The 27,679-nt window shown below is 33.8% G+C and overlaps 1 protein-coding gene across 3 annotated transcripts in view; it reads left to right on the top strand.

The window, feature by feature from the left end:
* The window catches only part of NCAM2 (neural cell adhesion molecule 2), a 488,664-nt gene that overhangs the window by 325,302 nt on the left and 135,683 nt on the right, over positions 1-27,679 (top strand). For all 3 annotated transcript variants that reach the window (XM_003783902.2, XM_012801495.1, XM_023509713.1), the window contains one exon: positions 18,131-18,281. In XM_003783902.2, the coding sequence (XP_003783950.1) occupies positions 18,131-18,281 (151 nt within the window). The remainder of the gene's footprint in view (positions 1-18,130; positions 18,282-27,679) is intronic.

The raw sequence follows: 27,679 nt of genomic DNA, 5'->3' as shown, positions 1-27,679 counted from the left end.
CATGGGGTACAGTGTGCTGTTTCTATATACAATTTGAAATTCTTTCATCCAACTGGTTAACATAGCCTTCATTTCATTTTCTCAGTTATTGTGTTAAGACATTTATATTCTACATTTATTGTTTTATGAAAGAGTAGTCAAACTCAAATAACCTGAGTAGTACAAAGACTACATTTTGAGAAATAATGTTTTTGTGTCAAACATATTTTGAGTTAATGTGATACATAATTTAGCTATGAAGTTTTCAGTGAAGCATATTCGACTGAGGATAGAGAACCCATACTCCTGTTTGAGGGGCCATGCACTGCCCTGTGGTATATGGTATGCTTCACTTTACTGAAGTGTACAGAGGGCACTCACAAATCATTCAAACAGAAGTTCAATTAATTTCATCCATAACACCAAATTATTTTTCAAGATGGTGCCAATAAACTGAATAGAGCAGAGTGAGCAACTTTACAATATTTTTTTATCTTTTATAGCTAATATAAAATACTAAATGCTGGTCTTGGTCTGAGTTTAGAACACCTGAAAAGTTTGTAACGAAAATAGTAGGGTTTTCTGTTCTTTTACATTCATTTGAAAAGAAAATATGTCTTTCTGTGTTAAAGAAAACAGTCTTACAGAATCAACATTAACTTTCTGTTGGGAGGGATACTATTATTCATATGTAGGAGATAAATATTGACATTAACTGTTCTGCACCATTTTGCCTCTATAGCTCTCAATAAATAGAGTATTCAATCTGATATCTAAGGTTACTTATTTTAACTTTAATTCAAAGTCATAATAGTCAACTTTAATGTTTAGTTTTTCACTTATATACAGAAGTCATAGTTTTACCACACTGTTCCTTTATATTTTTATAGTGTACAAAAGACAAGCCTTTCCCCCATGAATATAAGCACCAGCACTGTGATCTTGAAAATACACACAAAAAATGCTTTTGCAAACTAAAATGCCAATTCAAAAGGGATGTCTCTCCATAATAAAGTTTCTTACCTAAAAGTACCTGAATAAAATATGATGATTTAAAATTTATAACAATTTAAATGTATCAAACAGGCCAGGCACAGTGGCTTAGGCCTGTGACACTAGTACTCTGGGAGGCCGAGATGGGTGGATTGCTTGAGCTCATGAGTTGAAGACCAGCCTGAGCAAGAGTGAGACTCAGTAGACACAATAGCAATAGCAAAAGTGAGGCAAGAGGATGGCCTAAGCACAAGAGCTGGAGATTGTTATGAACTATGACACCACAGCATTCTACCCAGGGTGACAGCTTGAGACTCTGTCTCAATAAATAAATAAATACATAAATAAATAAACGGAAAATTATTTATTACTGAACTGCTGTATTCATGACTGTACAATTGGTTTAAAATTAAGAATATTATTCTTGGGCAGCACCTGTGGGTAGGGTCACCGGCCCTATATACCAAGGGTGGTGGGTTCAAACCTGGCCCTGGCCAAACTGCAACAAAAAATAGCCAGGCATTATAGTGGGTGCATGTAGTCCGAGCTACTTGGGAAGCTGAGGCAAGAGAATTGCCTAAGCCCAGGAGTTGGAGGTTGCTGTGAGCTTTGCCAAGTGCCATGGCACTCTACTGAGGTCAATAAAGTGAGAATCTGTCTCTACCAAAAAAAAAAAAAAAAGAATATTATTTTTTACTAGGTATGTACAAATAATTTATTGCAATTTAATATTATCATGGAAGGAAGGGATTTCTGGTTTGGACTTAGGAAACTTAACATTTTAAAAAATTATTTACTTTACCTATTTTTTTAGAAGGCAGAATATAATGGGTGAATTTTTCACATCACCTGAAAATTGCCAATGAAAATTTTTCATTCATTTTTATATACAAAATATCAAGATTAAATTAGTTTTTCTTGTTTCTGTTTTTTTTCTTCCAGAATTTTTTTTTTTTTTGAGACAAAGTCTATGTCACTCTCAGTAGAGTGCTGTGGCATCACAACTCACAGCAACTTCAAATTCCTGTGCTCAAGCCATTCACTTGCCTCAGCCTCTGGAGTAGCTGGGACTACAGGTGCCTGCCACAATGCCTGGCTAAATTTTAGAGATAGAATCTTGCTGTGCTCAGGCTGGTCTTGAATATGTGAGCTTAAGCAATCCACTGCCTCCGCCTCCCAGAGTGCTAGGATTACAGGGATGCGCCACCATGCTCAGCCAGAAATAAAACTTTGAAGATACATTTCATAAAATGCAAGAAGGGAAATGATATTAATGTGATAGGAATTTATGTGACTACCATTTTTTTATCACTAGCCCGAGTTATTAACAACTATCAACAAATATACTTTATTTATACCTTTCTTACCAAACTCTGAAGGTGCATTCTGGGATACAAATATGGCAGTTCTTAACATGTGAGTCTAAGATTGATTTAAGAAATTAAACAAAACATTAAAACCATGAATAGAAGTCAAGGAAAGACACTTCATGGGAAAAACAAATAAGTTTAATAAAAAGTTTTAAAATTATTGAAGAACTATTAATGACATGTTTGTTCAAATATTTGAGAGTTATAAATGTATTAAACTGGACGCATAGCTTAATTATGACTATGGATGATAGTATGACAAAAAGTTTGATGCTACAAAAATACATAGAAATTTCCAATAAAGATTAAAGATAATGGAAAATATTAAAATTCAAATAAGATATGATCCATTGCCTTGAATTTCTCTAGCAAATCTGCAAGATCCTCAATGTCTAAAAGAAAATTCTTTAATTGGATTGTGATGTTGCATTAGAGGATTTCAAATAATCTTAGTTTCCTTGATATTCTGCCTTGCTATAGATTGAAATCTCTGAGTTAATATCCAGGGTAGAGGTTTTTAAACAAATCTGCACCTCAGAATTGCATCAGGAGCTGTATATATGTGTGTCTGACTAAGCCTTCTTCCTTGGGATCTGACTGAGTCTATCTGCTAGACCTTCTGATCCATTTAATCTTTGACAGGGATTAAAAAGCCATATGAAAAATACTTAAGAATAGTTCTTGTGTATATTCTCAGTAGAGATCCTTTGTCTTTGAAATGGCTATATTTCTTCCATCACATACACACATGCTGCACCCTAAAGCATGAAATATTTATTTAAAAAATCATTATGATCTCACTATTAAATACAGCTACACATATTAAAGTTATATTAAGGAAATTATTTTGTATAATAACCCTTGGCTTCCTAGTCATATTAGCTTTGGAATTCTCAGTTTGTAAAATATTGCTTAATGAATTCGTATCATTGTGGGTTAACACTGATTTCTTTGCTCTGTGATATCAGGTCAATTACTATGTTTTTTTTCTGAGGTACAAATCCCCTATTTATAAAAATAAGTTTGCTTTATCGCTAATATTTCCTTATCCTATAAGTCATTGAATCAGTAAACTTAATAAACGTTAGATACAGTTTTTGTTTCTGTGCTAAGCTCTCCTTTTAGTATATAGATATTTACTAATTTTTCAGTTCATGTTTTTATAACCTAATATAGTAAAGGAGATGTTTTTCTAATTTTCCTCTATTTATCTTTTTTGTGTAACTCAATTAGTAAAGAAAGCTAGGATGACTTTGATAATTAGATTGGAAGAAAGTCAAGTTCTGGTTGTACAGAAGCAGGCTCAGAGGACAGCATCAACTTCTGGCACTTGTAGATTTTAGTCCCCATAGGTTTTCCTTTTTTTTTTTTTTCTTTGCAGAGATAATGGGCTTTTCTGGAGGATTTTTTATTTGAATGACATTTTTAAGATTTACCTAATGCATTTTTTCATACCAGTGCTCTGAGAGCAATAATGTAGGTTCCTGCTGGGCAATAGGCAAAATGGATACTTCTATTCCCCATGTGATGTAGGAGGTAGAGTATAATTAGGCAAGATAAAAATCTTCCTTGATGCTTCTGAGCTTGCTGAGAAGTGGGTTTTCAATCATTTACAACTTCCTGAAATCTTTTTCAGCCCACAGCTTCAATAAATATTCTCAGAGAAGTCTAGTCACACAGTGAATATGTCCTTTAAAAAAACTATTTTTGAAAGAATTCTAAAAAAAAGTTAAAAATGAAAATGCCATTATTGAAAAAATATTTATTAATGATATATTCTTTGAAATCTCTTGTAAGAATGTTCATTTGAAAGAACCCGTCATTAGATTTGCAAGGTAGCATCACAATAGTTCAAAAAGTTACAATTGGGTTTGGCGCCCGTAGCTCAGAGGTTAGGGCATCGGCCACATGCACTGGGGCTGGTGGGTTTGTACCCTGTCATTGCCTGCTAAATACAAAAATCACAACAAAAAAGTTATAATAATTAATGTGGAAAATTCTATTTACATATTAAAAGTGATTTTATTAATAATATAGCATTGCAGCAGAAATGCATTATTTTCTTCTTATAAATAACTTATCCTAAATAAAAAATTTACTCCTTCTTATAAACTGATCTGCATAACTGCCCCTGAGTAAAATATAAGCCTCATATAATTATAAATAAATATAAAGATATGGTGACTATTAAAACACAATACAAAACAATGAAGTTTCTGGCAAATTTAATTTGAATTATGCATATGGTACAAGTCCATAGTCAATGTTAATTAAATTTTAGAGATTAGATGAAATAAAATTGAATGAATACATGTATGGAAATGTATATATTTTGATTCAGGAGAGAAAAATAAATTTTAATAAATTGTATACCAGTAGGTACAGTATACCTACAAAAATATTTGAAGAAAAATTCTAATAAAAAATTGCAGTAAAATAATATATTTGATGGATTCCATTGCCAAGATTACATATGTAACAAAAACAAGTGCATAAGTTAATGTTAGTCACATAACAATTAATAAATGAAGTGGAATCCATTATAATGAAAATTACCTTAATATAGTAGTTGCAATGTATTTGTTGTTGTTAACTCAGAGGTAGATAGATAATGATTTTAAATAAAACACTTCAGTTATAAGATCAGCCATGTGTTTCTACAGGGGGAGAAAACAACTCTTAAATGAGAATCTTTATCAACCGTGATGTTATAGTGTCATGATTTATCTCTTGGGCTAACATCATTGCTTCTGTTTTGTGACCCATGAGCGTTACATACATTCTTATTTTCTAAATCTTTCCTTTGTGGATGGTGGGTGATTTTTAGATCAACATTTAATAATGTACTCACTAGATTTTCTATATCCTCTATCACATAGGCAGGAGCAGTACAATTCTAATATTCATGGATCCTCCATCTTTCCCTTTGTCTACACCACTCACATTTCCCACTTTTTTTAGTCCTTAGATTAAATGTCATCGTCTATTATTCCAATCACTGAAACGTAGTTATTCCTCAATTTTTTGTGAGTTCTTTCACACATATTCTTCCAACTATGTGATAGAGCCAGATATTTAAGTTTGCCTAATAGCTACAAACAGCAAAAGAGATATATTTTCCTTAGAAGCATGTCAGTTCATATTGTTAAACACGTATTTTCTCAAATGCTTCAATTCAGTAAATAAAATCATTAATATATATTTTTTTCTGCATGGCAAAACACAAGGCCTGGTTTAATGTACCTTTCTTTATGCCCTTTCTCCACAAACAGTGTCACAATAGAATTTAGCTGGAGAAAAATCCCCAGTGCTTCTAAATGGTCTCTGGTGAAAATTATGACCCACGCTCTACAGTGAGCTCTACAGTGAGCTCTTTCTGCTGCTTAGCACTCATCCTGATTCTTCTAGGCTCATTTTCTTGACCTCCTTTTAGGTAACTACTTTGTACATCTTTTTATTGTTCAGCTTACAAATTCCTATCACAAAAAAAGCTTAGCTTCCACTTTTACTAATTAATAGAAACAATCAAAATAATACATTAACAAATCTTGATTCCTAAGACTACCCACAAACCTTGTTGAGTGTGTATGTTACCATGAATGAAATAGTTCTGAGTTTTCATGTGGATACTTGATCCCATCCTCTCCAGCATACTGTGGTCCAGCAATTCATCTCTCCATCCCCAATACTCTTTATACACAACCTCATTGATCATTCCCATCAAAACTTTTTATTTTTGGATGTACATACATCCTTGATGCATAGGTGTATATTTATGCATGTGCTTATAGACAAATAGATGTGAAATACAGTTCAAACTCTCTTCTACTTGCAGCAAAATCTCTTGAAAACAGTTCTTGACTTGCTTTCTCCAATAGTCTTCCCCTAGTTATCTCTTAAACATCCTCCAAGATGGACACACCATTCAACTGAAATTCTCTGGCAAACTTACCAATAACCTCCACTTTCTGAAACCTTATTAGCCCTCACCTCTTTTCTCTCCAAGGGCAGAATTCCCCAGTTAAACAACGTCTTCTCTTTGAAGCACATTATTTGGCTTCATATGTACTCCTTGGTTGTTCTCTTATCACACTGCTCACTCCTTTCCACGTCCTTTGTCTTCCAACTGATCTCTAAATAACCAAGAGCCCAGGGCTGTAGTCCTTTCTTGGACTTCTCCACTACACTCAGTGTCTTTGTGATTCATCTAGTCTTAGGGCTTTAATTACTAACTGGGTTCTGTAATCTCCAAATATCCCGGGAACTTCTCCACTTAAATCTAGCCTTCTGTGTCCAGGGGTTTTCAAGACAGCTGTATTTGGATATTAAATACATATTTTAAAGTTAATATATCCATGTAATCTATATGTTTCCCTACAGTTGCTTCTTTCTTAATCATCTAAATGTTATTTAAGAGTGGCTCCTTTCCTTTAAGTTAAAATTCTTGCATTCGTCCTTGGCTCTTGGCTATTTTTATATTCACATTTTGTTTGTCCTATTTTACATAATTATTGTTAAATAATTTTTCAGAAACCAGCTGTTAATGCCTTTGTCTAAGCCAGTTGTTCTCAACATTGCTAATGCCACAGCTCTTTAATACAGTTCCTGTGAGTCATGACCCACAGGTTGAGAACCACTGGTCTAAGCCATCATCTTACTTGCCTGAATCATTGCACCAACATCTTACAAGACCTCAATGCATCCACCCTAGTCTCTTGATCCTCTTATAAGAAACAGATTGATTGATTTGAAACAAACTAGATCATATTACTGTTCTGCTCAGAAGCCTTTAATAGTACTGTTACCTACCTGGTTAAACAGGAGACACCAGCCTTCCAATCCCTTTACCTCCTGTTTTTATTCATACCCATTATGAATATCAATTAATATCTGTATATTATTATATACATATACAATATTATATACAGTAATATAATATTATATTACTCTTAATCATTATTAAGATCAATTAATTTTTGCCAAATGAAATTTCGTATTTCCTGTCATCAATCCTCAGATAGTACAAGCATTTCAGTGGCAGGGGTGAATATCTTATCCATCTAGAGGACTTACTACACATGTCAAGTCACAAGTGCAGTGAAAACTACCTCGTAACTTTCACATATTTACTGCATAGGTTTGCCAAGAGAGTCCTAAAACTGCCAAATTGAAATTTATGATGAACTAAAGATGTTTAACAGATAATAAGTATGAATACCTTTAGGTTAAGTGTTGGGTTATCTAGGTACACCAGGGATAAAGTGCAGCCCACTGCTAATTGACAATAGAATGAGAAGTCAGTTTAGAGTTTGAGTGTATGAAACACTATAGTTGAATTTCAATATGGATAGTTGCACTCAGTGCTGAAGTTCAGTGTACCCAGCAGAATGGAGGGAGCTTTAATAATACTGACACCGAATATAAGACAAAACATAACTTTGTCTTAAAATCATGGTAGCATATTTGTTTACAAACATTTGAATGAGTAGGTATAATTCTTTGGTTGTTGGGTGAATTAATAATTTTACCTCCAAAGTATAAACTCTACTTGGGGGGACAAGTGATTTTAATTAAGGAGATCTCATAGACATGTTTATGGATGAACGAGATTAGAACATTTTTGTCATGTGTTTCTATGGAGGAGAAGGTGTTGGAGGTTTACTGTGACTTTATGTACCTCTTCCTTGGTCAGCACCTTTTCCCTTGAACACTTCTCATACTTGCACTGCCCCAAACCCAGAAACTTCCCGAAGGCTGTTCTTCATTATTTTTCTATCTTATAGAAAAGATGGTTATAATTTCCCTGACCATCTCTCCTTCAAGGGTCTCTAGGGCCTCTGACACCAGACTTTCTTTGATGATAATGTTCATATTTTTTTAACATTGTCAGGTGTTCAGTACACATCACTGGAAAGATTCATAACAAACTTTTTGCCCCATACATTTTTAGAGATAAAGATACAACGTAGGGGCTTCGTGTTCTCTCTCTGTTTTTGATGAAGTTTGCACCTTAGTTTCTTCTATACATGGTATACGTTTGTAGCATAATTTCTTTTATTCCATACTTTAAAATCCATATTAAAGTGTACTTGTTTTAATAAACTTTCTCACTTTTGAAAAAAAAATTTCATAAACATTTTCAACCTTTTCCCCCTATGCATTACTTTATTATCTTTGTGTTTTCTACAGTGCGTCTTTGTGTTACCTCTAGTTTTAATCTTTAAGCTTTCATCGCTCAGAGATAGATGCTTTCTATGTTTATATAACAAAAATAATTTAATAAAATTGTGGTTACCAGATTTTGATGTTTGGTGAGTCCATGTTCATGTTCCATATAATATATTCCCAGTAAATACAGATTTCTTATATTTAACATAATTACTTTAATCAATTATGTATGAATTATTAAAACAGCCCAAGGAGCCCCAAACCATGCTATATGGATTTGTTTTATACCTGCTTGAAATTCTCACCCAATGTGTATTGCCAGGCATTATAAAAAACAAAGTAAGTAGAACCCTCCTAAATTGATCACTTAAGGGATTATAAAAAATTGGTCAACATACAGAGGGGATCAACATAAGGACCTAGGCCACTTGTATCGATGTGTACATGTGGTACAAGTCTGGTCTATGAAAAGTAGGTCAACCTAAGGAGGTGGTCAGTATAGTGAGGTGGTCAACTGTAGAGGTCCTATTGTATATGAAACACTCTGCATAGCTCCATCTTTTTAAAAAAGCATATATTTGCTATGAAACTATCAGTACATATATAATTATAGAGATCAGTTATGTAAAATTTCTTATATAGCCAAGGACATAGATATTTCAACATGTGTTTGGCACAATGTGATTTTTTTAAAAAGGAAAAAATACACATATATTGGCAGGTACTTTGCAATTTATGTATCATTCTAATTTCATATATCATTCCAACAAAAGCAATGCTGTTAGGAATATAGTATTGTTATGTAAGAAATTTCATATCTGTAACAAAATGCGGTCACTAGATGGTAAATGCATTGCATTTTCTAACATTAACTATGGAACTAATGCCAATTTAAAGTACTTTTTAGAACTTCCCTTTCCATTCATAATGGATTAAGTGGGACCTGATTTACACTCTGAGCTTAAACAACCACAGCAACAACAAAGCACAAGGTACCATATGATGGGTAGCATATTGATCCCTAAGAGAAGAAACACAGTGATGTAAACCCTATTATTGCTCAACCCTACTACCTAGAGAGAGTTTCCAGGCTGCAGCATGGTCATGAAAATTTCAGTCGTTTTCCTTGATGAAGAGACACGGTTCTGAGTTTGTGTCACCAAGGGTACTAGAATCCACATAGTAGGGTACCAGGGAAGATAAAGCCTGTGGAGAGAGAACTCTGGAGATCTTTAATGCTTTCACCTGGAGGCTTCAGCTAAAAACTGATTAGTGCTTGTGTGAGGAAACTATGCTAAGCCTAAGCCATCTAAAGAACCACAAGAATGCTGAGGAGTATTGCTTTGGCAGTGTGGATGCATTAGTCCTAAAGTAAAGGCTGTTCCCGGCTCATCTAATAAAAATTAAACACAAGCGTCAAAGGAGTAAAGTTGTTCACAAGTAACTTAATAGTTATTATCTCAAAAAGGGACATGACATTTTCAATGGTGTATAAAAGATACCCAACACTTAAAGTATATAAATCACAATATCTTCCATAAAAAGAAAATTATGAGGTATGAAAGATGCATAAAAATATAAACCATAATAAGGAGAAACAGACTGATTAATAGAAACAAATTCATTAATTACATAGATGATGGTGGTAGTAGCTTGGGACATTAACCTGTGACTTTTTTATATGTACTTCTTATGAGATGAAAAAGACATTGGGTAGAATTAACAGCAGATTGGATACTGCAGGAAAAAAAAGAGTTAGTGAAATCAAAGATATAAAAATATAACCTATCCAGCTGAAACATACATAAGAAAAAGAATATGTCCCTTGAGTCTCCTATGTCTTTTCCATGCTCTAAGTAAGGGATGTCTAAACTTGAGAATGGGGTGCCTATCTGTCCTAGGAGGTAGAGTAAACTAAGGATATTCTCAAAATATTTTGGTTTTCTTATCCTGTATTCTTTCTACCTTAGAATGTCTTTTGGATATTTATATAAATACATAGTTAAAGGCAAACACAATGACTGTAGACAACATTTGTTTAATATGTATTATTATATCTCAGAAGGATTTCCTATAGTATTACTGCACTATTTCCTGTTGGATATTGTGTTGCTTACTTCTTGATAAATATCTGATATCTGTCTACAATTTGAAATAGATTCCATACAACTGCTTAGACATTCAGTACTAATTGCATCATTGATTATAATCATATTTAGCATGTACCTAGCACCAAGCTTGCCTAATCTTATATAATGCTCACCAGATGTGGAGAAAAACAAACAACACTAAATCTTATGCATTAGACCACTTGTATTGTCGTAACTCTGTAAAATAATGTCATCAAAATCTCTGTGGCTTTCAATACAAAAATTTACGGTTGTGTAAGCAGGCTGCAGTGCCACGCTCTGCAGTGAATCTGGGCTCTGATCTGTTCCACACGTTCTCTAGATTCAGGAAACAGGCTACAGGAAAAGATCCCATCTGGGGTGTACTGTTTGAAAATTTCCATGATAAAATCAGAAATGTAATTTTAAAACAAGGTAAAAGACTAGAGAATGGTATAAATAAAGTCCTATGTGTATATCACCCACCTTCAGAAGTTATCAATACTTTGCCATTCCATATCTAATATTTTTTATCTTTTTTCCCAAAGGTAATTTTGATCTTTGTGTTAGGTACCAAAACATTCTCAATTTTGAAAAGTTGATTCATATGACTTATGATTTCCTCAAAGCCTTAAAACAATTGTGTCCTACTTATCAGAGCCTGGTTGCATTGCTTTAGAGCAGTGAGATTAATAACATGATATCAACGTTCACAGGGTAAGTTCAGTGACGTGACATAAATCATGACAGTACATCTGACCATGTTATAATAAATGTTGGATAGGAAGTTTCATAATGTAATTTGTGTCATTATTTCATATCTCTATTTGCTATTCTCTGTATTTTGTGACATGAGAGTTGCAGGTGGAATGGGGACTGAAATCCCCATTCTTGGCAAGGGAAAACATCCCTAGAAAAAGGGGGAAATAAGTAATCTGAGCAATTCAAAACAAAGTAAAGTCAGCTAGTTTACCTTTAAACCAGCCACTGCCTCATTTTTTATCTGAGAAAGTTTCCTGCTTTTCCTAGAAGCCTGGCCTGTAGGGGATACAGCTTACTAAGACCCCTGCTGGATCTATGAATGCGCTGAAGGAATGAGGCCACAGAGGAAGCTGTGTGCAAGGCCTATCAAGAAACATTCACCCAGCCTCCTCCTGCCCAGTCAAAAGCCAAAGCAAATGCCCATTGTGGAGATTTGTATTTGGCTGGGGCAGAGATCAAGGGAATAGCTAGAGCCCTGAAATATGAGTAGAAGAGCTAATATCTTTTATCACAGAGGATGACCCTCTGTGGTGTTGATGAGGGTAAAATTCCTCTTTCCCACTGATTCTTCAGAGGAGATTGACACCAGTGGCATTTTACTCCACAGTGAACTAGCGGGGATTAACACCCCTGCAGGAATCTGTGTGTGTGACTACAGATAGGAACACAAGGCTCAGGTTCCAGATTTCTCAAGGCTGCTCAGACCCTTAAAGTTAATAATTATAGAAACAATGGAGCTGATATGCTCACTCAGAGAAACTGCTGACATCTTTGTTCCCTTCCTCAGCTTACCCTCTGGGCTAATGAGCAAATAGCCTTTAATAAAAGCTGAGTGGAACACACATTCAGGTCCACTGTCAGAACCTCACAAACGGGCAGTGGTCCCCAGTACACCCACCTTTGAAAATTCTATTGTATATGTCTGTGTCTCTCATCATGTCTAACTTAGTGGGCCACCACCAGATCCACAGATCTCAACAGACCCTGCCCCCAGGGCGGGACCCCAGCTAGAGTAAATTTTAGCTCGAAATATGATGCAGTTTTCAGCTCTGACTACGTTCTTGGCTTTGTTACCTCATTTATTTCTTAGTGGAGTTATTCTTGCTTTCCTTCTTTTCCATTATGAAGTATATGAAGGAGAACGGAGAGTTCAAACTCATTCTGTTATTTCTATCTTTTAATTCAATTAAAATTGCATAGATACCCACACAACAAAAAATATTTTGTCCATTAAATAATAGTTATACCAAAATTATGGTCAGCCATACTATCTCCATATTTCCCTTATTCTAATTTACTTTTTCAGAGCTCTGTTCACAATGAATGACCATGATAAGTAATAGTAATGTCATAGATATGAGGTCATAGGAAATTTTATATCATTTATGAATAGTGATTTTCCCGTCCTATAGTAGTTCTTTGTCCTGATCATAATTTTTTGCTTCACTGCATATTTACATATTATTTATGTACAAAATAATATAAATGATGTTCACATGGTTAATGGGATCAAGAGAAAAGTCTAACAGCAATGATACACTGTCAATTAAGAAGAATGTGTAGGAAGTTATTACTTTATTTTGAGATATAATATGTATGATACTTTTGGAAATCTCAGTGAAATGGATAATTATATAAAACTCATATATTATTGATTACAATTAGGTATCAAATGTTTGGTGGTAACTTATCAAATACATAAAGATGATAAACACTTTATAAATATTCACTCATTTAATCTGTGCTAGAATCATATAAAATCTTCAATATTCAATCCATGATACAGAAAGGAACCTGAGGTATAGCTAAGTAGTTATCAAGGTCTTAGAGCTTACAGGTGGGATATCCAGAATATAAACCTTTCCAGTCTGGTACTACAAAGTCCATGTTCTTAACTATTATGTTATATTAAAAAGAAAAATACAAGTATAGTCTAATGAGGTGGAGGGGACAAGAGAGGGAGATGAGGGATAGAGGGAAAAGGGAAGAGGAGAGAAGGAGCAGAGAACAGGAGTGGAGGGAGGACAGAGGGCAATTGGCAGGATCTAAGGTAATGTACACAAGGTGAAGGTGTTCAGCCCTGCCTCTGGTTGAAGGGCTCAACTACAACTTGTACTTTATTTTAGAAATGGAACAATTTAACCTAAATATTTGTGCCCTCATATCAATGTGAAATAAAAAAATTATTTATTTCGGGCAGTGCCTGTGCCTCAAAGGAGTAGGGCTCCGGCCCCATATGCCAGAGGTGGCGGGTTCTAATCCAGCCCCAGCCAAAAACTGCAAAAAAAAAAAAAAAAAATTATTTCTTTCTCCCAGACTTTAAAAAAATGAAGAAAGAAACAGTTGAACAGTCATATAGTAATATAAATATTCAGGTATCATTCTGAAAACCAACATTTTGACAAAGGTTCGTTGAAATCTACCTAGTCTCATTTTTTTGAAAATAAAAATCTCCAAAAGTTTTATTCTACTTATAATTTTCTTAAGGCTATATTTTGAATTTAAATATTAGTTTTAATTAAGATACCGAATATGTAATATGAAATGTAAGGCACGTGTATTATGAAAACATGTGCTTAAATACCAATGCTTGCAGAGAGTATTTTGTATACACATAACAATTTTATAACATATAACAATCTACTAATATAGATAATATTTCTTACCTAGGAGTCTGGGACAAATCCTGGATATATTTATTTCCTCCTTTCTTTCATTGCCTCCTCTCAATAAGTCATTCACTGCACACTGTCAGTTCCACCTAGTAAGTCTGTGGAATCCAGTCTCTCCTCATCATCTTTCCTACCACCACTTTTCCCAGCACCTCATGGGTGTAATGTGTTCTCAGTATGTCACCCTGACCTCTAAATAAATGAGGCTCTAAATAAATAAAGCTTCTAAAATAAAATACCATAAATTGGGTGTCTAATAAACAAGAGAAATTTATTTCTCACTATTTTAGAGGTTGGGAATTCCAAGATGAAGGCACTGACTAGTAGGACAGACTCAATGTCTACTGAGGGTCTACTTTCTCATGGATATGACTTGAGTATGCATGATGATTTGATACAGGCGTACATTATGAAATAATTAAATCAGAGTAATTGCAGTATCTATCACCTCAGACATTTAACATTTCTTTGAGTTAGGAACATTCCAATTCTACTCTATGAGCTTTCCCTTTATTTTTTTTTTTCCTTCCCATATTCCAGTATAGTTTCTATCACTTATGTATGGTTGATAGGTGGTTTGACCACATAGTTGTGATTGCAGTTGTAAACTTTAAAGCAAAATTAATTCATAACATGAACGCCAAGGCCAAACAGCCTGGTCATTCACGTGCATACAAACTATAGGACATAGAAAGTTATTTATTTATTTTTCTCTGTATTAATTTCCTCATCTTAAAATGGGCATTATATTCATCTTAAACTCATAGCAATATCACTGGGATTAAATGACTAGTAAACATAAAGTGTTTAGGAAATCATTTACCAAGTGTTATTTATCATGTACATTACCTATAATGATTATTGTCCTCAATTTCTAGTTTTTGAATAAATTACTGACAATGAATATAATGAAAATTAAAATAGCACTAGGACCTAGTGAAGAAACTACCTTAAGAATTTTTATTGCACATTTTTCTCTTTATAGTATCATTTATAATGTTAGGAGCAAGAGTAATGTAAAAACATTCACTGCATGAGATCAAAATAGGGAGAAAATTAGAAAGCTGGGAGCAAACCCAGAGCAAAGAGAATATAGCTAGTAGTAAATTAAAGGATTTTTAAGGAGGAAAAATAATCCATGTCTTTAAAATTCCTGGTATGATGGTAGAGCTTTGTCAAATTTACACAATATTAAAATAATTTTTCAGATGTTAGTCTGTATAAATTAATTCTTATGGTCTTTGGAGAGTTTTTGGTTTTCCTGTTTATATATTTAGCAGTTATGCACACACATTGTCTTCACCTTTAAGGGTGAAGGTGATGCCTTCAAATACCTTCAAGTATTTGAAGTTGAGTTTACTTGACATTCAACAATGAAACAGTGCCATTGGGAATGAGGCAAACAATATGTAATGCATGAGTGCAAAATTGGGTGCACACTTTTGGCACATATATAGGGGTTTGGATTCTGCATGTGGTCTCTATTTCCTTGTCCAACATCAGGAGCCCTAAAAGCCTTATTCACTTCTGTGCATCTACTTACTTTCATATAACCTCTTGTTACATCTGCTGAGAATTCACTCCTCAACACCACCTCTCTTTCATCAGTCACAGGTTTCATTTACCCTCCTATTTTTCAGCAAATACCACACTGACTAGACTCCACCTACCCATTTACTCACACCCCCCCAATGAAACTGTGGTCTCCTTACATATTGCAATTTATTTGTATTATATTTTAAAAGTAATATGTCTTCTTCAATAAACTTTAACTCTGCTAAAGGTAGAAACTATTCCATTTTGCTCATCACTGTGTCCCCAGGGATTGGCTCCTTCTGGTAGTGTATTGTGTCTGTGTACATGTGTATGTGCACGCACACATGCAAAGACACACACACACACACACAGACACCCACAATTTCTAAATGGCCAAGTGATGTGATCCATAATTTTCTCAAAAGGCAAAAGGGATTCATCACTCTAAAAATATTCAAGGGCACAGTGTTCAAGGCCACAGTTTAATAAAGATGGGAAGTAGAGGCAACCTCAAATGTGCTGCAAACTACATGTAGATTCCAAATTGGACAATACAGGTCTAGTCAGGTAAGTTCACAAAAATAACCATAAGCATGAGTCAGTGTATAATTTTAATTGAAATTACCAACAAAAAATTTAAGTTGGAACTTACCTCATATGAATATTTGATTAAGGGATTCTTGAAAGGACCGTAAACTTGGTAAATAACCTTTTATAAAAATGTTGAAATAATATTCAAATAAGCAGTTCTTAAACTGACCTCTAGAAAGACACAAAGAATATAACATCAAATCAAATTTCATAGAGTAAATTTCTATAAAGGATGAGAATAATAAGGAACATTACACACTTTGCTTTCTAATCGTCTGACTTAATTCACTGGTAGAACCTGGAAATTCTAAATAGATATCTAAAATGCCCATTAACCTGTCTCAAATATCAGATGTTTTAAATAAATCTTTGGGAGATGTTTAATCAGAGCCAAGATATGAATGAATCTCCTTTCAGATATGTGTAATGCTTTTTTGTTACACAAAGAGAGACATGTCCTTTGGAATGTCAGATGTGAGGAAAAAAGTTTCTTTGGTCTTGTAGTGTAAGAATTTGAGTCACCTGTACATTGTGCATTGTTACAGAGCCAATGTTAAGTCTGAAAATGACTAAAAATATCCTAAAGAGGTGCAAATATTCCCCAAATTGTTTTTACAGAATTTCTGTTCATAATTTCAGGTACAGTAATAATAATGCTTAAATAGCAACACTTTTTCTAATAGCATGCTGATATTATCTACATCAATAATTTTTTGGCTCGGCGCCTATAGCTCAACCGGCTAAGGCGCCAGCCACGTACACCTAAGGTGGCGGGTTCGAATCCCCAGCCTGGACCCGCCAAACAACAATGACGCTACAACCAAAAAATAGCCGAGCGTTGTGGCGGGCGCCTGTGGTCCCAGCTGCTTGGGAGGCGGAGGCAGGAGACTCGCTTGAGCCCAGGAGTTGGAGGTTGCTGTGAGCTGTAATGCCACGACACTCTGCCCAGGGGGACAGCTTGAGGCTCTGTCTCAAAAAAAAAAAAAAAAAATAATAATTTTTCACAAGTTAAAAACTATACCATCTATAATAGGTAATAAGAATAAAAAATCTTTATTTTCAGTAATGTGAAAGAATATAGAAATAACGTATTTTCTTTATAAAAATGAAGAATTTGCTTTGCATTGTTAAGGAAGTAACTTGTTGCTACAGGTAACGACATCCTAGTTTTTAACCCACAATAACATTCCTGTTAGCGGAACGATTCCTTTTCTTTACTCAACTATATGTAAATTTCCCTACATCTTAATTTTTTATATAAAAATATCATAATGCTGTCCTAGAAGCCCAGATATCTGACACATGAAGTTACATCAAAATTTTCTCACATTTCCTCAACTACAATATCATTCTACAGGATAAAATCTGACATTCTAACAAGGCTTTAGTCACATCACTGTGTCCCAAGAAAAGTATGGAATTCAGTGAAGTTGTAATTATTTATTCAGGCAAACAGGGACAATTTTGAATATAGATTGATATTTGTTTGAAGGATAAGCAGTAGAATCTCGAGATATACATATGGAATAGAAAAACAGGGAAAGATTTCTCGTAAATTTGTGAAGGGTGAAAGGGCTATTCAGGACAACGCAAGTAATTCAAAATAATTGGAGTTAATGGTATACAAACTGCAAAGTATGCTTGGATGGAAAGGTTAAACTACAGAGACCTCTTTAAACGTCAGCTGAATGATGTTTTATTTGGGAGGCAAAACAATGTTGTTTCTGTGTGGTGGACATGAAATCTTCATGAAGTTCTTATGAGGATTTTAAAACGTTTTCTTTAAAAAAAAACTTAATCTCAGCTATACATGAAATATTTTCTGCACCTGGAGTAACTTTTTTCTTTTTTTTGGCTAGAAAAATAGAAAATAACATAATGTTATGTGCTGGGTCATCATTTTGCACAAACAAACATAAAATCTTTCTTTTTCCTGAATTCACGTGAACAGAGCCCAGATGGCCGTATTGAAGTCAAAGGGCAGCATGGAAGCTCATCACTGCACATTAGAGATGTCAAGTTGTCGGATTCAGGGAGATACGACTGTGAAGCTGCAAGTAGAATTGGAGGCCACCAAAAGAGCATGTACCTTGACATTGAATGTAAGTCTTTTTCCTCTGGTACCTTCATTACAAAAAAAATTGTCTGCTTTAAAAGATATGATTTTCATACAAAATTTAAAATTCCTAGGTAGCTCATATTTTAGTATTTAATGCATAGCTTTAGAAGGAAGGTAGCCATTAAAAGTCAGTTATTGGAGACATCTAGTGGGTGCTAAAGAACATTTCACAGGATGTTTAATGATCTTGACATTAATTATCCTGAAAATAGTTATTTTCTCTTTTTGCAACATTAAACCCCAAACACATTGATTAGGTCACTATATCCTTAGATTTTTATCTGTTTCTTTATAATATGTGGGGTTCTTTGTCTCAGACATGTAGTAAGTGTTTTCATTTCTAATTCAAGTTGGTTTGGTCAATTATTTTAGATGCTTATATAATATGAACTAGTATTTTAAATTCAATGAACTCTATCAATATTTTTATCAGAATGGGACATATTGTCTATTTGGAAGGGAGGACTCTAACAGAACAGTTTTTTAAAAAGTAAAACATTTTCATAACTATGTGAGATTTGGGAAGTGGAACAGCTAATGTGGATCAAACCTTCACAATTCACCTTAAGTCGTTGCCTGGAGTTTTAAAGTAAGTTTGTGTACGTGTTATTAAAAATGAAGACATTTAACATCATTTTCAATGCATTATGAATAATCAATGTTAGAGTTTCTCTGACACTTTCAAGGACATAACTGTCTTAATGGGAATGTATGAGATACTCTTATTGACAAAAATATTTCTATTGGAGCATATTCAGTACATTAATACTGATAGGCTGTAAAAGAACTATGAAACAAGATGAATTTTCTTATGGATAATGCCTTTAGAAAGAAGATATTTTCTCCAGACCAAACTCAGTAATCAATATTATTGTCAATATTTATAGACTGTGTTTGTCAAGAAATTCTTGGGGCGGTGCCAGTGGCTCAAGGAGTAGGGAGGGAGCCAGCCCCATATACCAGGGGTGGTGGGTTCAAGCCTGGCCTGGCCAAAATTACAAAAAAAAAAAAAAAAAGAAAGAAAGAAAAAGAAAGAAATTCTTGGAATGAAATCAACAAATTCTAAAAAGGATTATAAAAGGTAGTCATGCATAGAAGGTAACTTGATTTTATCACAAATTACTGACTTTATTTTTTAATGTTAGACAATTTTCAGAAGAGTCATTTTATTGCTATTACACTTACTAAAAAACAAAACATCCTTGAGACATCACAAAGGAGGAAGCGATGCTGATAACTTACTTCATGTGGTTTTCCCCCAATACCCCTTTTTGTTAAACTTAAGGAGGCCAAGATATGAGTTCTATTCAAACTGCCAATCATTTTGGAAGGGAAATCTTTAGAGTATACCTGGTCTCTTTCCTCTGTCCTGTAAAAGTGGTAGGCAACACACTCTTTTAATGAAACTCAATACGTAGAGATTCTTTTATTTGTATTTTATAAATATTTTAAAATTTATTTGACATATCATAAAATTATTATGAAATCACTGTTGGAAAAGCTCAGAAATGTAGAATTCACAAAAAAATGAGCATCTTCAATATTCCTAAACACCGTAAAGCAGAATGACTCATACATAATATGCTAATACTAGAACCTGAGGATTAGTTAATATGCTAATTAGCTGCAAGACTTGCATCCCTGAAACCTCATTTTCTTTATTTGTAAAATAAGATCATTGAAGGAAGAAACTCTTTTGTGGCCTCTTCATATTCAAACATTGAAAAACACTTTTACTCAGGCATACCCTCATTTATCAAGGATGCCTAAAGCTTCTGAATTATTCTCCGTATGTGCTAGCATAGGGATTTATAGGAAATAAATAAAAATCTAGACGAAGATCTACAATTTATACGTGTTTATTTTGTAAAAGTTTATTGAAAAGAATTTTTGGAAACATGTGAAGTCCACTTGCATAATCAGGTTTTGTGCTAAGTGATAGCAGAAGCAATGATGAATAAAACAGAGCTCCTGCTTCATTAGAACACTATGATCAACTAAGATTCAAATCACACCTCAGCATGTGTTCAAATTTCAGAATGATGGAGAAAATATCAAGGTGATATGAAATGCTAATATATCATGACATGAGGTTTTTATTTATCATTGGTTTCAACTAGGTGGAAAACCATAGAATCCGTAAATAATTGTATATTGCAGCATTAATTATTTGTTCTTATGATCTTTTAAGAAAATCAATATCGTAATACAAAAAGGATACTCTATTTTTCAAGGACTGATCTTTGGCAAAGTATAGGTTGTTTTTGATCACAGATGCATTCCTCCTTTACAGATTTACATATTGGTTTATTTTTCTACTGAATTATTCAGAGGTAAATGTTTAGACTGAAGCTCACCAGAAAATTATGTAGTTTCTCCTATTTAAACAGGATGAAAGATCTTGTCTTGTAAACAGATGTTTTGAGAACTCTTTGAACATTCCTGAGAGTATTGTTGCCAACATGTTGACTAGAGGCTGACTAGCTGAATATATTTTGTGAACAATAAAATGAATTTTCTCCCATTGTAAACTATTGCTAAAAGTAACTATTTTTTGCTAAACATTTATTTTCCACAAATAATGTTAAAAGTGAGTTTGATAGCTCTGCTAATTCTTATTTTTTTCAAAATAAAACTTTTAAATTTATTCTACTTGAGCAAAAATAATCAGAAAATTCATATCCTTTAATACTTTGTTAAAATATAATGAAGTACAATAAAAAGGCCTTACATAATGTACAAAATGTGATCAGTCTGACATATGTGTACACTTGCAAATCTGTCAGAATCATCAAGATGAATACTTCCATCCCCTCAAGAGTCTTCTCAGGACACTGTGTAATCTATCCCTTCTTAACCACTTATCGTTAAACATTCCCTTGTCCATTTGTGAACACTATATTTTATTTAAATACATGGAATTATATAGTATTATTTTTACTTTGTTTTGTTATTTTTAAAAAATCAATTTTACATTTATTGACAAATAAAAATGATATATTTATGATGTACAATTTAATGCTTTTAATTATTAATATTAGTAATTTTCAAATTATCATTGTATACATTCACTAGGAACAATGTATTATTTTGAAATGTGTACAATATTGAATGATTAACTCAGCTAAATTTGACATTTAGTCTCTTAATTTTTTGAAATAGATGATATTATTGACTGTATTCACCCAAGGTGTGCGGTAGGTCTCAAAACCTGTTCCTTCTGTCTAGCATAAGCGGTGTACCATTTGATCAACAACTCCCCATGTTTTTCCTTCCACCTTCCCCCAAGCTTCTGGTAATCACCATTTTAGTCTTTATTTCTGTGAGTTCAACTCTATTCGTTTCCATATATAAGTAAAATCGTGAGCTACTTGTCTGTCTGAGTCTGGCTTATTTTACTTAGCCTGATTTCCTCCAGATTCATCCATCTTGCTGTAAGATTTCTCACTTTTTAAGAATGAGTAGTATTTCATTGTATATATATAGTGCCCTGTCTTGCTCCATGTATCTATTGATCTGCTCTTAGGTTGATTTGACATCTGGGCTATTGTGAATAATGTTGCAAAAATAAGCACAGGCGTTCAGATATCTTTCCCAGTGCTGATTTGAATCCCTTTGGGTATACACACTCAGATAAATGATTGCTGTATCATATGGTAACTCTATTTTTAGTTTTTTTCTGGAACACCCATAACATTTACACCATTTTTTCAGTTTTTTCCATTCAATCTGATATTGGCTGGAGATTTGTCATTTATAGCCTGTATAATTTTGAGAAATGTCCCATCTATACCGATTTTGTTGAGCTTTCTTATCTCAAATGGGTGTTGAATTTTGTCAAACGCTTTCTCTGTGTCTGTTGAAAGGATCATATAGTCTTTATTTTTACATCCATTTATGTGGTGAATTACATTTATAGATTCATGTATGCTGTACCATCCTTGCATCTCTGGGATGCAAAGTGCCTTTGTAGGACATTTGTTCTAGACATTTTTTCTTTTCTAATAGAACCATACAAAACTCAGAATTTTTACTAAGCTCTACCTCCCACAAATTGCGACATGCTGCATGTTTGTCATTCCATTAAAAACATGTTCTAATTTTTCTTTTGATTCCATTCTTTTTTATTAAATCATAAACACATAGGTCATGTATACCTTAATGCGTTTATGGGATACAATGTGCTGATGTCATACAGAACTAGGAATGCTTACATCACACTGATTAATATATATCTCATCTCAGTTACTTAATTATTGTGTTAAGACATTTATACTTTATACTTAACTTCTAGATATACGAGGTATTCCTAGATCTTTTGCTATTATTCATTTCTTATTTCTTTCAATTGTACTTCAAGAATCTGTATGATTTAAATTCTTATACATTTATTGAGATTTGGTTTATGTTCCAGAACATGGACTATTTTGCTGAATACATGTTATGCAATTTAAAAGCATACAAATTCTGCAGTTGTTTATTTTGTTCTATAGATGTCAGGTAGATTAAGGTTTGTGATAGTATTACTTAATTCTTCAATATTTATTGGTGATTTTGTGTAGCTGTTCTCTCAGAGTAAGGGATGTTAAAATCTTCTACCATGATTCTGAACTTTTTTTCTCTATTTAATCCTATTGATCTATTGATCTTTACTGCGGCTCAATGAGACACTTACATATTTATACTTTATGTTGTATTACTTTCCTATTGCTGCTACAACCCAGCATACCAAACTTAGTTGCATAATGAAACACATTTATTGTCTTAAAACACTGAGGATTTGTTTGTTGTGTTGCTGGATTCTGTTGTTTAGGATCTTGTTGAATATTTTCGCAATAATATTCATTAGTGATATTGGTCTATAATTTTCTTTTCTTGTTGGGTCTCTTCCTGGTTTGGGTATCAAGGTAATGTTTGCTTCATAGAATAGGTTGGGTAGTATTCCATCTTTTTCTATATTTTAGAAAAGGTTGAGTAGTATAAGTACTAGTTCCTCCTTAAAGGTTTGGTAGAATTCTGATGTGAAGCCATCTGGTCCTGGGCTCTTCTTTTTAGGGAGATTTTGTATAGTTGATGCTATTTCAGAACTTGATATAGCCCTGTTCAAAATTTCCACTTCATTCTGGCTAAGTCTTGGGAGGTGGCGTGCTTCCAAGTATTGGTCGATTTCCTTCAGATTGTCATATTTCTGGGAATAAAGTTTCTTGTAATGTTCATTAAGGATTTTTTGAATTCCTAAGGGGTCTGTTGTTATTTCATCTTTACTGTTTCCAATTGACAAGATTAGAGATTTTACTCTTTTTTTCTTGTTTAGCTTGGCCAAAGGTTCATCTATTTAATTGATCTTTTCAAAAAACCAACTTCTTGATTTATTGATCTGTTCTATAATCCTTTTATTTTCAATTTCATTTAATTCTGCTCTAATTTTTGTTATTTCTTTTTTTTTCTGCTGGATTTGGGATTGGAATGTTCTTCCTTTTCTGGTTGGTTGAGATGTCCCATTAAGTTAACTTCCTCTCTTTCCATTCTCTTGAGGAAGGCTTGCAATGTTATAAATTTCCCTCTTAGGACTGCCTTTGCGGTATCCCAGAGGTTCTGATAACTCGTGTCTTCAGTATCATTTTGTTCTAAAAATTTGGTAATTTCCTTCTTGATCTCATCTCTGACCCATCTATCATTCAGCATAAGGTTATTTAGCGTCCGTGTTTTTGCCCAAGACTGCAAATTCCTGTTGTTACTGAGTTCGACTTTTATTCCACGATGGTCTGAGAAGATGCATGGAATAATTTCTATTCTTTTAAATTTACTGAGGTTAGACTTATGACCTAAGAGGTGATCGATTTTGGAGTATGTTCCATGGACTGATGAGAAAAATGTGTATTCAGTTTTGTTAGGATGAAAAGTTCTATAGATGTCTCTTAGGTCCAAAAGTTGAATAGTTAAATTTAAATCTAAAATTTCTTTGCTAAGCTTCATATTGGAGGATCTGTCCAACACTGTCAAAGGAGTGTTAAAATCTCCTACTATGATGGAGCTGGGAGAGATCAAGTTGCTCATGCCTGTTAGAGTATCTCTTATAAATTGAGATGCATTCTGGTTGGTTGCATAGATATTGATAATTGAGATCTCATCATATTGAGTATTACCCTTAACAAATATAAAGTGGCCATCCTTGTCTTTGCTTACTTTTGTTGGTTTAAACTCTATTATATCTGCGAATAAAATTGCAACACTTGCTTTTTTTCTGCTTTCCATTTGCCTAGAATATAGATGACCATCCCTTCACCCTGAGTCTATATTTGTCTTTGAAAGATGTGATTCTTGAATACAACAGATGTCCGGTCTCAGTTTCTGTATCCAATCAGCCAATCTATGCCTCTTTAGAGGATAATTTAAGCCATTCACATTGATTGAAATTATTGATAAGCCTGGTAAAATTTTGGGCGTGGAGTTGCTCTAAAGTCCAGTAGACATTTTTAATCCTTTTGCCATTGTGGAAGTTGGAATTTGATCAAAAGTTTCAGAGTTAGTTTACCTTTGTGGTGGAGGATTTCACTGGTCATTATGGAGGATAGGTTTGAGAATTTCCTGGAGAGCTGGCTTAGTTATGGCAAATTTCTTCAACGTGTGAATGGTATATGTACACCATGGAATACCATGCAGCCATAAAGAAAGATGGAGACTTTATGTCCTTTATGTTCACATGGATGAAGCTGGAAAGTGTTCTTCTTAGCAAAGTGTCACAGGAATGGAAGAAAAAGTATCCAATGTACACAGCCCTATTATGAAATTAATTTATAGCTTTCTTATGAAATTTATAACCTAATGACAGCTGAAGAATATGGGAGGGGGGAGTGAGAAGGGAGGAAATGGGTGGAGGGAGGGTGATTGGAGGAATCACTTCTATGATTTATCTTACAAGGGTACAAGTGAATCTAAGAGTAGAAGATGAACGTCTGAACACAATAACTAAGAAAATGACATGAAGGCTATGTTAACCAGTTTGATGAAAATATTTTAAATTGTATATAAAAACACCACACTGTACCCCAGAATTGCATTAATGTACATAGTTATCATTTAATTAAAAAAAAAAAAACACTGAGGATTCTCACTGGGCTGTAATCCAGCGTCTGTGAGGCAGTGTTCTCTGGTAGAGGCTCCAGAGGAGATTCCATTATCTCTCCTTGTTCAGATTCTAAGAGGTTTTCACATACCTTGGCTGATCCTCCCTTTCTCTCTGCAAAGCTATCAGTGGTAGGTTGTATCTTTTCACAGCACATCACCCGATTCCACTCTCTTCCTCACACTGCTTCTCCTGTCTGGGACTCTGCTGCTCATCTTTGTATCCACTCAAACAACCCAGGCCAATCCTCCCATCCCAACACCCTTGGTCACAGATCCAAATTCCCTTTTATGTGTAACGCAACATGTTTAGCATGCCAGCATCTTTGGATTGGAGTTTCTTCCCACCGTGTCAATCTTCTGTTCAATTTGTTTAATATCTTTTTCAATAGCACTGGATGTATTGACAATAGTATCTGTAGAAAAAGAACTTAGCCTTCCTGGAAAGTGTAGTAAGTTTACCAGGAGAATATGTAAATGATTTAAAATTTTTATTTGGGTGACATAATCTGAGTTTAGAATTAGATATTTAGTAGTGTTTTTGATAGTATTCTGAAACTATAAGAGGCTTTCCTACTTGTACAGTCTAAATTTCATACAAATCCAAAGAGAATATTTTATATTTAAGATTACTGAACATAATCTCAAATTTTTATCATATATTCCATTGCCATATTTCTATTTGTCTTTTTTTCAAACTTCAACAGAAAAGCTTTCCTCTCTGGCACTAATGGCCAAGTAATGGATGCTATATTTAAACAGTTTTCTCTTATTAAGTACCTGGTTATGAATGTCTTTTAAATATCTATTACACATTACTTGTGAGTCTCCAGCAGTCTGCTTTCCTTGTTGATTAATCTGTATTCTTATAGTATTTCTTCAGATGTATTAGTCACAATTCTCTATTTTTCACCATTAAATTCATTCAGAAATACTAGAGCAATACAAAATACATTGAAATCCTATTTCATTTTTTTCCATTATGGTGTTACATTTCAGAATAAATTTTAATTTTAGTATGATATTTATTTTCTCATATATTTGCCTAAACTCTTCACTATTTTATGGACAGAAGATTATTACCTTCTAAGATATTATTAAAATATATTTAAGAAGTGAATTATGTAAATAGTTTTAAAGTGAATAAATATAAAGAGAATTCACTTATGATAAATTACATAAATATGCTTATGAAATACTAATTTATACTTGAGTAGAAAATGATATAATTATTAATATTGATTTTAGTAATTGCTGAGAACTAAAAATGAAATCCTAACACTCCCCCCCCCCCTCAAATGCCTGAACAGAACAGCTCTAGGGCAAAAGCAACCAGAGAAACCCTAAAACTGAAGTCCTGGCCATGACAGGCTGGGAAATCAGGCAGATTGCATTACCCCTTCCTTGTTAAACATCATTAGGCTTTCTATCCTAAGGATTAAGCAGAGCCAGACTTTACAAAGGACTTGCTCCCCCCACCCGCCTTCAATCAGACTCCTAATGCTGCTCCTCCCTTTTTGTGATTTTGTGACTGAAACTGACCAACATTCCTTCCTGATGAGGCAGAGCACGTGCAGTTAGGGTTTCCATATTCTCTGCTTCATCTTTTGACATCAGAAGACTGAAAACTCACCCTCCGATCATGCGAACACTTACACTTTCTGACCATTGATTCTGTGAAGTATTTTGAAGCTCAATTGTGCATGCCCATGTTTTTCCTTTTATAAATATTCAAGATTCCTGCTATAGTTTGTTAAATTTGTATATTCAGACACTCTGTTGGGCATAAATTCCTATTCGCTCCCCCTTGAAGTACACAGTTCCCAGCTTCCAGCCAGAGGCCGTACCTCCCAGCCTGTCAGAGTGTCCACCTGGAGGCTACAATATTTAATAAGAAATAAAGCTCTCCTTTGCAAATTTATGAACCTGGTCATTCTTCAATTGGTATTACTAAAGTTCAGATTTTATTCTTGTATTAGAAATACAGAAAATACCATGAAGTATATGTCTATATTTAGTATACTTAGGGGCAGTGTTTACAGTTATCATGTGGAATATGTAACCATAATTGTAATTTAAAATTTTGATCACTATTCTCTATCACTTATGATCCTTATAAATATGTGCAATTGTATTATAAATGTTAAAGCCCTTTTTTAACCTCTACTTCACTACCACTTAAACTAAATCTTATATTTTTCATTTTTTAATTTCAAAATATTAAGGGGGCACAAATATTTTGGTGTGAGGATAGCT

The sequence above is a fragment of the Otolemur garnettii genome, unplaced genomic scaffold (assembly GCF_000181295.1).
Source record: "Otolemur garnettii isolate 467f Iridium unplaced genomic scaffold, OtoGar3 scaffold00009, whole genome shotgun sequence".
Lineage (NCBI taxonomy): Eukaryota > Metazoa > Chordata > Mammalia > Primates > Galagidae > Otolemur > Otolemur garnettii.
Note: the sequence above shows the minus strand (reverse complement) of the source record. Positions and strands in the feature narration are given on the sequence as shown.